A 13,608-nucleotide genomic window follows, 5' to 3' on the forward strand; every position below is an offset into this window, starting at 1 on the left:
AACTCTTCTTGAGTTTGGCTTATAGAAATAACTCAATGACTGCTATGGCATAATGCTGTTGTTCCCAAAACTGTATATGTTGGATTGTAACATGAACATAATATTGGCTCTACTTCTTATAAAAGAGAACAGCGGAAGCTCCCTCCTCCTTCAGTATAAGTGAAACATCAAGGCAACATCTACAGGGCAGAAAGTTAACTCTTAACAGACACCAAATCTATTAATATTTTAATATTTTATTTTATTTTTGTGTGTGTATTTACAGAAGCTGGAAGAGGATGTTGATTTCCCTAGAATTGGATTTACAGGCAATTGTGAGTTATCCAATGCCAGTTCTGGGAACTGTATGTACTCTCAACCTCTACAAGAGCAACAAGTGCTCTTTGCTGCTGAACCATCTCTCCAGCCACTCTACTGGTATTTTGGTCTTGTAATTTTCAGCCTCCAGAACTACAAGCAATTAAATTTCAATTGTTTGTAAGTTCCCAGTTTAAGAGAATTTTCTTATTTTGTTTTAGAAGCATGAATGAATAATTCATAAATTTAAAATTATACTCTGCTCAGAGATATATAATAAAATCTCACACTATCTTTCTCCATTCATACAGGAATATCAGTCGACCTTTTCTCTAATGTATCCATGATGTATATTACCTCCAAGTTAGTCATTAGTAGCCTTCTTGGTTATCGTATTGGTAACTATAGTACCAAAAGTACTTATATGAAGTTATTCTTATTTTAATTACTAGTGGATCTCAAGCAAAAGAAAACAGCAGGGCATAAAATACAAAAGGGCAGATTAACTCTGGAACTATGTGACAGCACTGAAGGTCACATGGGAAAAATCATAGTCCATAAGGGGTTCAGTACTGCCAACAGTTTGAGGGCAATCTCTGGGCATCTTGGGATATATCCCTGAAAATGAGGGGGAAATACTGCATTAATAAGTGATGAAGCACAAGTTCAGGACTATGAGGTGATCTTTTTATGGGTAAGTGGGACACTGAGAAGGGTCTCTATAAAGACTTGACTGTTCTGGCATTCTGTGTGTAGACCAGTCTGGCCTCAAACTCACAGTTATCCACCTGGCTCTGCCTCTGGAGTGCTGGGATTAATGGTATGCACCAATGTCCAGCAAGATATTCCTGTAACCTATTTACTTTCTTGAAGGACTGTCATAGTTTTAAAAGGATAGATAGTAAATGCTCTAGAATTTTGGAATTATTTGGTCCCTATAACAATTATTGTGGCATGCTGGAGCCAAAAGCAATTTATAAATAAGTGGGCAATGTTGTATTGCAATAAAACTTCAGTTTGAAAATTAAGTACCAAGATGAATTTGCCCTCTGGTCTATAGGTTACCAATCCTTTACTAGAAAAGTGTGGTCTACTTTGTAAACAAATTTAGAGATTAAACTTAAATAAGGAGGTCCATATTCTTTGTTCACTATTGTAGATTCTATACTCTTTAGTTTTTCATAAGGATCAAATAGACTTGAGGAAGAGCATTGTATACAAACTAACTGTCCCAGGGGATAATAGCAGAGTATGATCTTAGGGACTACAGCTGTAACTCATCTAGTAGAGTGCTTTTCTAGCATACACAGATCCCTGGGAATGCACAAAATCCTGGGTTTTAATATCAACACCAAATGAACCAGAATCTGGTGCATGCCTATAATCTCATACTTGCACTCAGAATGTAGAGGCAGGGAGATAAGAAGAAGGTTCCAGTGATCCTTGGCTACATATTAAGCTTGAGGCCAGCACTGGATACATGAGTCAGTAAAATAAATAAATAAGTAAATGGAGGAAGTGCTGCTGATTTAGAAACGACACTGATAAATATAACTATTTGGAGAGAAGAAATGGATATGTCAAGTGAAATTCATGAGATTTAAAGTCTATTTACAAGATCAAGATAGTTCCATTCCTGCCCCTAAATGGGATTTCATCTAAAAATATGGAATTTTTCAATCAGAACACCTGGGTTCCTGCCTAACCATATAATTTATCAGCTGAGCAACCTTTGCACAAATCAATAAAAACTCATAAGAAGTAGTTCTTCACATTGTCTGTGAGCTAAATAAGAATGTTCTTAAAAATGTGCCTTGTTGGTTAAAATTAATATGACTATATAGTTCATTTTAAAATATTTATTTATGCTGTTCTGCTAAATACAATGATAAAATTTCTTGTCTTCTTACTAACTGACTTACCAGCAAATTTGACAGCCTGATCCCTGCTTCATCCTTGAAACATTTACTTCACTTGGATTCTAGGACTCCACACCTTTCTGGTTTCCCTTTTATCTCAATAACCTTTTCTTCTGGTCTCTTTGCCCAGTTCCTCCTCTTCTCATTAACCATTTGTTGTTTTCTTTTGCTCTGTTTGAGACTGGTTTATCCTATTCATCTTAGAATGCCCTTGGATTCACAAGGTAGCTCAAGCTGGCCTCAAAAGTGCCTCCATAGTGCTTGGATTACAGGCTCATGGTACCATCCATACCCAGCTTCATCGACCCCTGGAGGTAGCAGCACCCAAGATTCTGTTTCAATTTTCTGTTTTCACTTACTTCCCTAAATGATCTCATGTCATAGACATTAAAAACCATCTATATGCTGATTACTATTAGATAACTAATAACTCCATATGAGCCCGTCTCTCATGAACTCTGAACTTCTTTTGAGCTATATCCATATCCATTCTCAATCTCTTCACTTAGATACTCAACAGACATTTCAAATGTGCACATCCAGTACTGAACTCCCATGCTTTAGCCCTTCTCCACAGCCAGCCTGATTCTCCCATAATTATTCCAAATTCATGGAATGCAATTCCATTTCTTCACTTGACAGGTCAAAAACCTGAGAGGTATCCTTGAGTCTCTTCTTGCAATTATATGCCATATCTAACAAGTAAAGGAAGTCAGTTGGCTTTTCTTTCAAACTTCACTATCAAGATAGTCAATGTTTGTGACACAGCTATGTTCTTAGTTATCATGATCTCCACCTAGCTTGCAGTAGCTTGCCTGTCTCCTTTTCTGTTTAATTTCTCAAATTACTTTGTGAAAATCAAAGTCAGTTTAATAATGTTACTTTTTTTGCTCCAAATTCTCCATTAAGTTTCTACTTCCTCAATTGGTTAAAGCTTACCATGACCTTCTTTGATCATGGCCAGCCCAAATCTAATCTCATTACCTCCCTGACATTGTAGTTGATTTCCCACTTATTATTTTGGCTACAGTCATGCTGTAGGTATTGGCCTGACTTGAGGCCTTTGTTCTTGGTGTTTCTCCCTTAAGAAGTGGGCATTCCCCAATATTCAAATGGCTAACTTCCTCATCTCCAGTAACTCTTTGTTCAGGGAAATCGATTGTTCTACCCTGATAACAAACTCCTATTAGAGTAGACAACCCTATCTAAAATTGCCACTCCTTCTCATCTTCATTAACTTTTTGAATCTTCTTATTATCAATTACATTTCTTGTGTGTGAGAGAGTTCATGATGTATCCATGTATGCGCACATGTGTGTGCAGGTGCCTGTGCCTGAGAATGCGTATATAGAGTCAAGAAGTGGACATCCATATACTTATCACTCTCTACCTTATTTCCTGAGACAGGTTCTCTCACTGAATTTTTGGCTCAGCAGTTGTCTGTGTAGATTGACTTCCCACCATGTGCCTTCTATCTCCTACCTTCCTGGAGTTGACATGACAGGCTGATCCTGGCACACCTGGCTTTTGGTGTGGGTGCCGGGGCTCTAAACTCATATCCTAGTGTTTGCATAGCAAGTACATGAAACCCTGGGCCATCTCTTTAGTTACATCAATTACTTCTCTAACAAACTATTCAACTCATCTATTTATCAGATATATTATTCACTCTCTCCATTCCCCTAAAAAATAGGGAATTTTTCTCTATTTTTATTCATGAAATTGTCCCCAAGTTTTATTTATTAATGTTTTCCAAGTGTCTGGCAGGCCCTACCACATAAATATTTATTAAATGACTTAGTAAGTATATAACATAACATCTATATATGCATAGATTTTTTTCTCATATATTTTATTTTAAAAAGTATTTTCAACAATAGTAATACTAGTATCTATTATAGAAGATCAAATTGATTGCACCAAACTATTTAGCTGTTTAGATGTAATTCAAACAGTATAAAAAATTCAATAGTTGGTAGTTTTCAGTTACAGTCATGTGCAGAGCAAGATATAGATATTCAGTATTGGCCTTAAAGAACGTAGGTAAGATTGTAACTATGGTTGCCAAAAAAAGACATTCTTAGTACTGTCCACTTGGATGAAGATCTTCACCTATTCAATGACAGATCTGATATTTGAAAGTGCCAATATGGGTACAATGACAGTCAACACTCTCAAAACTGTTGATATGAAAACTCATGGATGCTGTATCAGTATTTGAACACTGTTTTACATATTTTATTTGATTGTTCAACCTTGTCTCATATGGCTTCATGTTCTACTTACAAATGATAAAAAAGAGTAACTAAGAGACATGATAAAGATCATACACACACACACATATATATCACATATATATACACACACACATATATATCACATATATATACACACACACATATATATATATACACATGTATCAACTACTCACCTTATTTATTTTTTACTAAATTTGTATCTCTGTTCATAGTAGCTTTGGTCAGACATCTACTTGTTAAAAGTTAATTGTCATTTGTGGAAAAAGGACCAAGAGATGAAGAACATACATCACCACTCAAAGTCCTAAGTATTATTACTTCCTGGAGGCTCCAGTTCTGCTTACAAGGTGAAAAGATTCGAAAGACTGAAATACATCAGACCAGAATGTAGATGGTACATTTATTTGCCTTCGCAACCCTCCAGATATTTCTAAAATGGTCTGTTTTTATCAGTCTACTAGCTACATTAACTAGTATTTATTGAGTAATTACTCTGTATCATATTTTACATTTACCAACTGTGATAGTTAATAGTGTCAATTTGATGAGATCTAGATTCATCTGCTATAAAAGCCCACGGAGATGCCTATAAGGAATTACTTAGGTTGGGTTAGCCTCTAGACATACCTGAGAGGGATTTTTCTAGATTGAGTTAGTTGAGGCAAGAAGACTTGCCCTGTATGGGCTACACCCATTCTATGGACTTCTATCCTGGACTGAATACAAAGGAGAAAATGAGCTGAACACTAGCATTCATTTTCTCTGCTTCCTGACTGCAGATAAAATGTTACCAGTTGCCTGAAATTTCTCCTGCTAATATTTCACCAGAATGATGAACTGTGCAACCAAACTGTGAGCCAAAGTATACCATTGCTTCTTTAACTTACTCGTGTCAGGATATGTTACCATAGCAACAGGAAACTTAGCTAATTCATTACCTGGCTTAATTTTCTGTACTGTTGACAAACTAGAGTTAGTTCTGGGATGAGAAAAGAAGATGGGGTAATAGTGATAGAGTTAAAGGTGGTAGGTTTGAAAAGAGGAGTTATAGTCTAGAACTCATAAAGACTGGAGGTAAGGATTGCATTAATTGTAAAATCCAAGAAACGTTTTGTAGGAAAGAAAGATGGCATTTATTTACAGAGTAGATGTGAAGTAAAAGTTGCATGGATCAATGTAATTGAACGTCAGACTTGGTCTAAATGAAGCTGAATTTCTTGAAAGTCAAAATTACCCTCCTTGTGAGTTACTGAAGACCTACAATCGGAAAGACATGGAGTGATGTCATTTGTAGGTCATAAACAGAGGAGATGCCTGCTCTGTGAGAGTTGTCCCAGAAGAACTCTTTTCCACCTCTCAGACCCTAGGACTGGTGATGATGTCACCTTGGAGAATAAAGAGTTCTGGACAGGTACTGCCAGCCACAATGGTGCAGTAAGATTAACTCTACAACATATTTTCTGTCTCTGGTTGGTCTTACCCACCCCTCAGCATGTTAGACCATTTAAGAAACTTAGATCTTTGTTCTCAGATTCCTTAAAAGCTGAACCTTAGCCTAGAGGTAAGAGGAATTGAAGGCTAACCTTTGCCACACTCTCCTCCAAACCAGTCATAATGAGAAAGAACAGAAACAATCAGGAGGAAGGTAGAAACATGATATGGAAAGAGGTACAAACAGGGCCATAAGAACAGGAAGATTTGGGCTCCAGAATAGGGGAGAACTATGTGAAAATGAAGTAGGAACAACTTCTCTCCTAGGAAGACCTTAACCAAGACTAGTAAGGAAGAAAAACCTCTGTCCACACGAAAGACGTGTGAGTGACCAGACAGTAGCCTTGGACCAAAGCAGAAGATGGGAGAAAAGGTGGACGGCACCAGCCGACCACTTGAACTTGAACTCCTTCCGCTGAATGTTGCTACTCTAGGCAATTGTATGCTGCCTGGAGACTATACGGAGATAAGAGCTCTAGTTTCAGAGTGTTTCATGAATTTAAGGGAAAACTGAATCTTTTTTCTTTAGATGGGAACTCTTAGGCTTCATAAAGGTAAAAAACAGCTCTCAGCATGAATAAACTCCTCTCAGCAAGAACAAAACAGAAATCCCCATGAAAGTTAATTTGACTTTATCTTCTGAAATACCAGGTTTCTGGAAAAGAAAAGAGGGAAGGTTTTTCCTCATTAAAAGCACAAAGTGTTTCCTTTTTTTTTTTTTTTTTTTTTTTTTTTTTTTTTTTTTTTTTTATGCTGTCAGTTCAAATTCTGAGGAGTAGTACAAGATTATTCAGGATGTGAATGAATAGCCCCTTTTGTTAGGAGGAAGGCACCAGCTAGAAATGTCAGCAAGAAAAGATGGGCACACATCTCTTCTACAGATACATGTGACTCAAGAAGTTCTGACCTGTTGGTCCCTTGGTGGTGGAAAACATGCAGAATGTCAGAGAGGGAGCACCTGAAAATTTGGGGCACTTATGAAGACCCCTTACCTCAGGATTATGGCTCCTTTTAAAGGGAACTTTTCTCAAACCATGTCACCACATAAAATAAGCAATCAAATTCTGACGGCATTTGAAGGGGAACTTACACGTGCAGAAGGCATGATCCCGAACATAGGGAACATTAAGCCAGGCAGTAGAGCTGTGATTGACAGTGGGAAGGATTCTGTGATCCAAAGGATGGCAACAACGAAGAGGACGTAGGCACATTCTGCTTCCTGCAAAGAATCAAGACAAGGCGTAAGGTGAAAAAACGAGCCTCTGAAATTACCCTTCAAATCATGACCACATTTGCTGGATGGAGCTGAGAGAGAGGGAGCTGTGAAAAATTCTGTGTTGTTAAGTTTCCAGCAGATAGTTGTTTTTAAAGGTTTTGGAGCAAAAGTTAATAAACATGAAAACTGGAAACCTAGAAAAATTCCCCTATTTTCTTTCATATTTCCTTCAAAACAGAATATCTTAGAGTCAATTTTCTGTGCTCTAATAATTAATGTACATAGATGTCTGTCTTCACGCTCATTTGGCATCTCGAATGTTCTCTGAGTATTGTTGGGGTGCAGAAAAAGGCAGACTGTAGACATTTCTTCATGATATATCTTTCTTTTAATTGTATTGTTTTTCTCTCTTAACTCTACGTGTTTGGCTAGAAACTGCATCCATACTTTCTAACCAAAAGTGGAAAATCAACCTAGAAGAAAAGACTTCCTGTAGTGTATCTCAGAGCAAGCACATGAGATATGTGGCTCAGATGAGCCTGAATACAGCTTCTAAGCACATGAATTTGGGGGTGCAGAGGTTCATGTGCTTAGAAAAAAAAACTTGCTTTTTGAGGAAAGCAGCAGAGTTACTGCAGACAGCACAGGAAGGCTCAAAGGGAATCTTAATCTTAATGAAATCTATTGCTTTGTTTAGTTGAAAACTGTAGGTTTCTGTTTTAGGGCACTAAAAGGAAGTGGTTAAATTTATAACCATCTGTAACCTGTATAATTTGGTATGAAATCACCTGAAACGTGCTAAACAATCAATAAATGTCATCCACTACATTGCTGCTGCTTGTTCTCGTGCTGTTTGCTGTCTGGGAACTCAGAGTTGTTTGGAAATTTACTGAGAGAGACTGTGGCTAGGGTTTTGATGAGGTCTTTTCTTTAGGCCTGTACACTATCCAGCTTTCCTCTCTATGATTCACTGGCATCAGTCTGAATCCTCTGGACTGGGCATTTGCTCCCCAGTATCCTTGCTCTTTCAGTGAATCTAAGAGATTCTTAATAAGCCCAGACTCTGCCATATCTTCATTGTATTACATTTTTAAAGGAAAAAGAATAAAGGTGTTTGATGTTGACAGTTCTTGCAGGGTCTGCCTCTGTAGTTCTGACAAACAATAAAAACAACAAAATAAAGCAGAGCCTTGACTGAATCCTTCTAAACAGCTCTAGAGAGAATCTATGGGCACTAGTTTAGCTTAAAATGCCAGTGTAGAGGGAAGGCTGTGTATTTCATTTTAGATGGCCCCAAAACTTTTCCTTACAACTTTATGTTTTCTGCCGTACTTGCAAGAAGATAGGTTTCAAAGACAGCATGGGCCCCTTGACTATCATATGCTCCCTAGTTCCCACCAACCAGTCTTCTGGTGCTGTTCACTGTTCTTACACTAAGCCTCAAATCTGCCCCTCTGCCTCCACCCGAGTCCATTAGAAGCAAGCTTCCAGACTTTCTTCTAAGAACTCAGCTTGATTTGATAACTCTCTTTCATAAAGCTAGATTAAGGCCCATCCACCCTGAAAAAACTCTAAAGTATCCACATATAACAGTCTGCATCAGAAAAATAAAAGGAAAAGCCAAAGGAAGCTGGCGAGTTCTGGTCACTACCTCTAACCTGTGCCATAGGCTTGAAATTTTACCTCAACAGCCCTAATCTACTCAGATAAGGCAGCTTTGGTAACAAAACAACAAGCAAAATCTCAATTGCTGAATGATTACCTTTTTTGGGAGATTTTCATATTTTAACTAACACAGATGCGACTTCATTGAGTCGGCACCTTTCAGTTGCTTTTTTTTTTTTTTGATAATTCAGGATTTTCAACTTACATTCAATAACCTTTACTTAACAATCAGACTTATCCCAATACTTCTTGACATCAATTCTTTATTTGCAAAGATGCTTCTTGACATGGTGGCACACACCCTTAGTCCTAGCATTAGGGAGACTGAGGCAGGGGGAAGAGGGATGCCATGAGATTGAAACTAGCCAGGTCTACATAACAAGACTGTTTCAAAATAGTCTCCTTTTTAGACCATTTTGATGTATGGATCTGATCCCTGCTGCTCACTTTTCATCAAACTCTAATTCACAACATTTAGCCAGGTTGTCTCCCAGGAAGAGTCAGGACCTCCCCAAGTGTTTCTTTTTACCCACTTCTGCTTAAATTATGGACTCTTGACCTTATTGAATGACTTGAAGTAGTTGAAAGTCTAACAAGCAAATTCAATTTGTTTGCCTCACAATACTTGTGTCTTTCTCTCTGTATATATATATGTTTGACTCAAGATTTATAAATCAGTGGATTTTTATATTAAAATACAGTGAATTTATGATTTTAACAAGTGAGAGACAGGGTAGTGTTAGCATGATATTGTGACATGGCAACAATTCTCCAGATTCAAAAAGAACTTCTATCTTATAGAGTGATAGCTGCTTTCTAGTTCCACATAGCACCTCCATACTGCCTACTCATCTGCTTCCCTTCCTGGCCTTAGTTAGGATTTGAGTCAATGTCTAGTAGCAATCCATTCCCTCCTCATTCTGACTTTCCTACTTGTGTCCTTCTCCCTGAGTTTTCATATTTGCTCATTGGCTTTCACTGCATATATCTCATATAATCCATGGACCAGCAATATTGAGATTATCTGGGAATTTGTAAGAAATGTAAAATGCTGGCTTGTTCTTGGATATACTGAAGCAAGATCAGCATTTTCAAGGTAACCAAGTGATATTTTGTTGAGTAAAGATTCAAAAGCTATGGGATATATGATCACTCAGTCTTTTCTTCTCATATTTACCTCTTGGTCCAGAATCCTGCTTATACGGAATATCTCTCTGTCAGGTGAAATCTCTGAATTTATAAGCTGTTTGGAAAGTCTTGTTATCTTGCAATGTGCAGTTCAAAATTGCATCTCATTCATGGAGTTTCCCACAATGGCATTTGAACATTAATTTTTCCATGTGAGTAATTAATGGAATTATAATTGTACCATATTTCTGTTGTCTCTGTTAGCTAATTTTCCTTAATCATAGGAATGTTCCATGCCTAAATGAAACTGAAGGTCTGGACAAGGAGGAAACAGAGTCACTCTTGCCTATGTCGAGTGAGGGAATTATTCTCCCCACCTGAAGCCACCCTCCACAGTCTGGCAGAAGTGTGCAATGCTTGTGATGTTGTTATAATAAACTGCAACCATAACAAGAGTACATTTTAATGCAAATTCTCTTCCAGAGTTAGAAAAGTCCTTTACTATTATAAATTCTTGAACAGAGAGACAGAAACCAGCATAGTGGCTCTTTTTATCTTGTTTATACATTATGACAGAAAATACAGGAAGAAAAGACCTATTTGGAATTACGACTATCACAGACATTAACAAAATGCCTTCAAAATCCATGATGGCTTTTTCAAAATGTCATATGTGAAGTGAGCAAAATGGAGACAGAGAAGGAATGAAAGGAGGAAAGGAAGGAAAAGGAAGACAGAAAACACTCATGAACTTCCTCAGGACTAAAAATGTCACTCACCTGTTCAAGTCTCTAGATTCCATATATATATAAATTGGTTTGAGGAAATGACACTCGTTCAGGGAGAGGAAGCTGTTTATTATATGCTCATCAGACATTCCATGAGATCACATGGAAGTGATGCCCTCTCCCATAACCTAGGATGCTTGCCTGTGCATCTCTCCTGCCTGCTCTTGTCTGCCTCCACCTTTTCCTACTGCAGGAAGGTTCTCTCCCATTAAGGGTGATGGAAGTGTTATGGGAAGACACTGTTCCTTTACAGGAAAAACACCAAGATGCTAAAGCTTTGGCTCAGCCTGTTTTAAAAGAGCCTTCAAGTTTCTAAAATATTTAGAACAGTTAGAAAATTACATAACAGATACAGTTGTTTATCATATTGAACAAGTATGGACATTCAGCTACATTTACTTTATTTTTTAAGATACAGAATGTTTCTGTGAAAAACTTGTCAGTCATTCCTTTATACCCTTTCCCTGGACTCCTCCCCCAGATGTGCCCCTGTCTACCATGTGGCTTGTCACTTTCCATCTGTGCTTCTTCTTTGGTTTTCCAAGACAGGGTTTCTCTGTGTTGTTTACAATCCTGGCTATCCTGGAGCTGGCTTTGTAGACCAGGGTGGCCTCAAACTCACAGAGATCCACATGCCTCTGCTTCCCAAGTGCTAGAATTAAAGGCTTGCACCAGCTGGAAATAAAGGTCAGCAAGACTATTAATATTGTAATAACTGTTTTTTTTTTCTTTTCTTTGTGTATGGTGTCTGCAGATTTGTGTATGAGTACACTTTGCTGTGTAGGCATGTGTGGGGGTCAAAGAATGTCTTTCTCAAACACTTCTCTTCCCTGTGTTTTGACAGGCTCTTGGTGGACCCAGAGCTCAACATCTGAACTAGCCTAGATGGACAGTGAGCCCTGGAATCCACCTGTCTCCACCTGCCAGCACAGGGGTTATAGATACAGACCACCACACCTGGCTTTTACATGAATGTGGATACCCAAACACAGATAGTCACTCTTGTGCAGTGAACACTACACCCACTGAGCCATCTCCCCAACCCCAACATGCACTTTTAAAATTAAACATTGCTTTAATTGTGTATCATTTTCACTCAACATTTTACATTGCAAATGTATTGTTAAATTTATTTTAAGTGGGCCGAATTTTCCTGTTAAAGAATATAATAGTATTTGTGTGTACAGCTTTCTAACTTCCCAATTTTTCAATACTATATGGCTGAAAAACATCTTTGTGCCTAAGCTCCATAGGGACATAGGAAAAAGATTTTCAATCCTAGAACAGAAAACAAGTAGCAAAATTTCTTGGTGGAAAAGCTTATTTAAAATTTATTAGGTATTTCTATTCTCTAAAAAGATGGTTATGCTAATTTATAGTATTGTTATTGGTACAACAACGTAAAACAATCCCAGCCTCTTTTCCTATTGCTGCTTTTTCAAATTGTTTCTTATAATATTACCATTCTTTTTTAATTTCTATGGTTTTTCAGTAAGGGTTCTGATCTACGTGGTAAAGCACTTTATTTTTCTCAACCTTACCTTAATAGGCTTGAGCTTTACTTGAAAAATAAAAATTAGAATCATAGTTTCATGCTAGGCCGTCTCGTACTTCTCTCACTGGTCTACACCCTGTGTGTTATTCTGTTTTCCATTGTTATAATAGAAATACCCAAGATTGGTGGTCTACTTTGGGAGACCATGATTATCCTGTGATGGTTGGTATCACAATAGGGGAATACATGGAAAGGGAGATGATGTGGCCAAATAAGAAACCAGAGACTAGCGAGGGTCCAGACCTGCTCCTTTTACAACTCATTCTCATGGGAACTAATGAGGGCCCCACAGAACTATTAATAGTCTTTTCATATGACTTCACCCTTGTAATTATCGACTACTAGTCTCCACCTCTTAAAAGTGTTATCACTTCTTAATGTAATCACACGGGGGCCAGCCTTCCAGTATATGAGCCTAAGAAAGTCATACTCCATCCAAATCCCAAACTAAACAACTTCTTACTGCCTGTTAACAGATGTTCCTTCGCCACAGGTGCCTGCTTTGGATCCACAGCTGAGCTTAACTCTCATGTCCTCTAAGTGCTCAGCTGGATGGACCTACTAGGCTCTCCATGACAGTTATGTAGATCAGTCCCACCAGATTGTTCTGTGGATCGTACCCATTTCTCTATTGCTAGCACTGGAATCTTATACCCTAACCTACAGGATACTCCAATTCAGACTGGAGCATCCACTATGGCTTCATGGGCATTCTCTCATCTGAACAGTCCTGAATGATCATCGGGTGGTCTATTTCTAGAAATTCCCATTTAGTCAACCCAGAATCACCCTGCCTCTTCTTGAATTCCCTTACATGTGTGTAGCCAATGTTGCAGGCCCTTACTCTTTCACTTCCCTTTCATAGAAGTGTGGTGGGGCAATTGTGGTAGTTGTTACAGAGACTCTAATCTTAGGGGACAGTAGATATTTCTTATATCAGAAAAAGATAATTCTTGGAGGCCAAAATAACCATGGTAAGGGAAATACCCTACCTGCTACAGTTGACATACAAAGCTCTTGAGCTCTTCATTACCTTCTCATTGGTTGTTGGCGGGTCATTGTTTTAGATAGTTCTATTGTTCTTAGCTATCTTTTGGCATTCTTGGAGAATTTTGTTCCTTGAATTTTGCCTCCTGCTCTTGATAGGTAGATGATTCTTGCCAGATACTTAAGAAGCCTAGACCAAAGCTATCTAGCTCAAGAAGCTTCTCTGTCCCTTGATTTGCTCTCTTGATTGACCCCATGACCTCAAGGACATTTAAAACTCTCACTCAGAGCCCTTGGAGCAAGA

At 38.1% G+C, this 13,608-nt stretch overlaps 1 protein-coding gene across 1 annotated transcript in view; it reads right to left on the reverse strand.

Moving 5' to 3' along the window:
- Positions 1–13,608, reverse strand: part of Slc13a1 (solute carrier family 13 member 1) — an 86,079-nt gene that overhangs the window by 64,671 nt on the left and 7,800 nt on the right. Inside the window, exon 2 of the mRNA XM_052720468.1 lies at positions 7,056–7,184. Coding sequence (XP_052576428.1) covers positions 7,056–7,184 — 129 coding nt within the window. The remainder of the gene's footprint in view (positions 1–7,055; positions 7,185–13,608) is intronic.

This window comes from Peromyscus californicus, unplaced genomic scaffold, assembly GCF_007827085.1.
Source record: "Peromyscus californicus insignis strain IS unplaced genomic scaffold, ASM782708v3 Scaffold_6__1_contigs__length_162567912, whole genome shotgun sequence".
Lineage (NCBI taxonomy): Eukaryota > Metazoa > Chordata > Mammalia > Rodentia > Cricetidae > Peromyscus > Peromyscus californicus.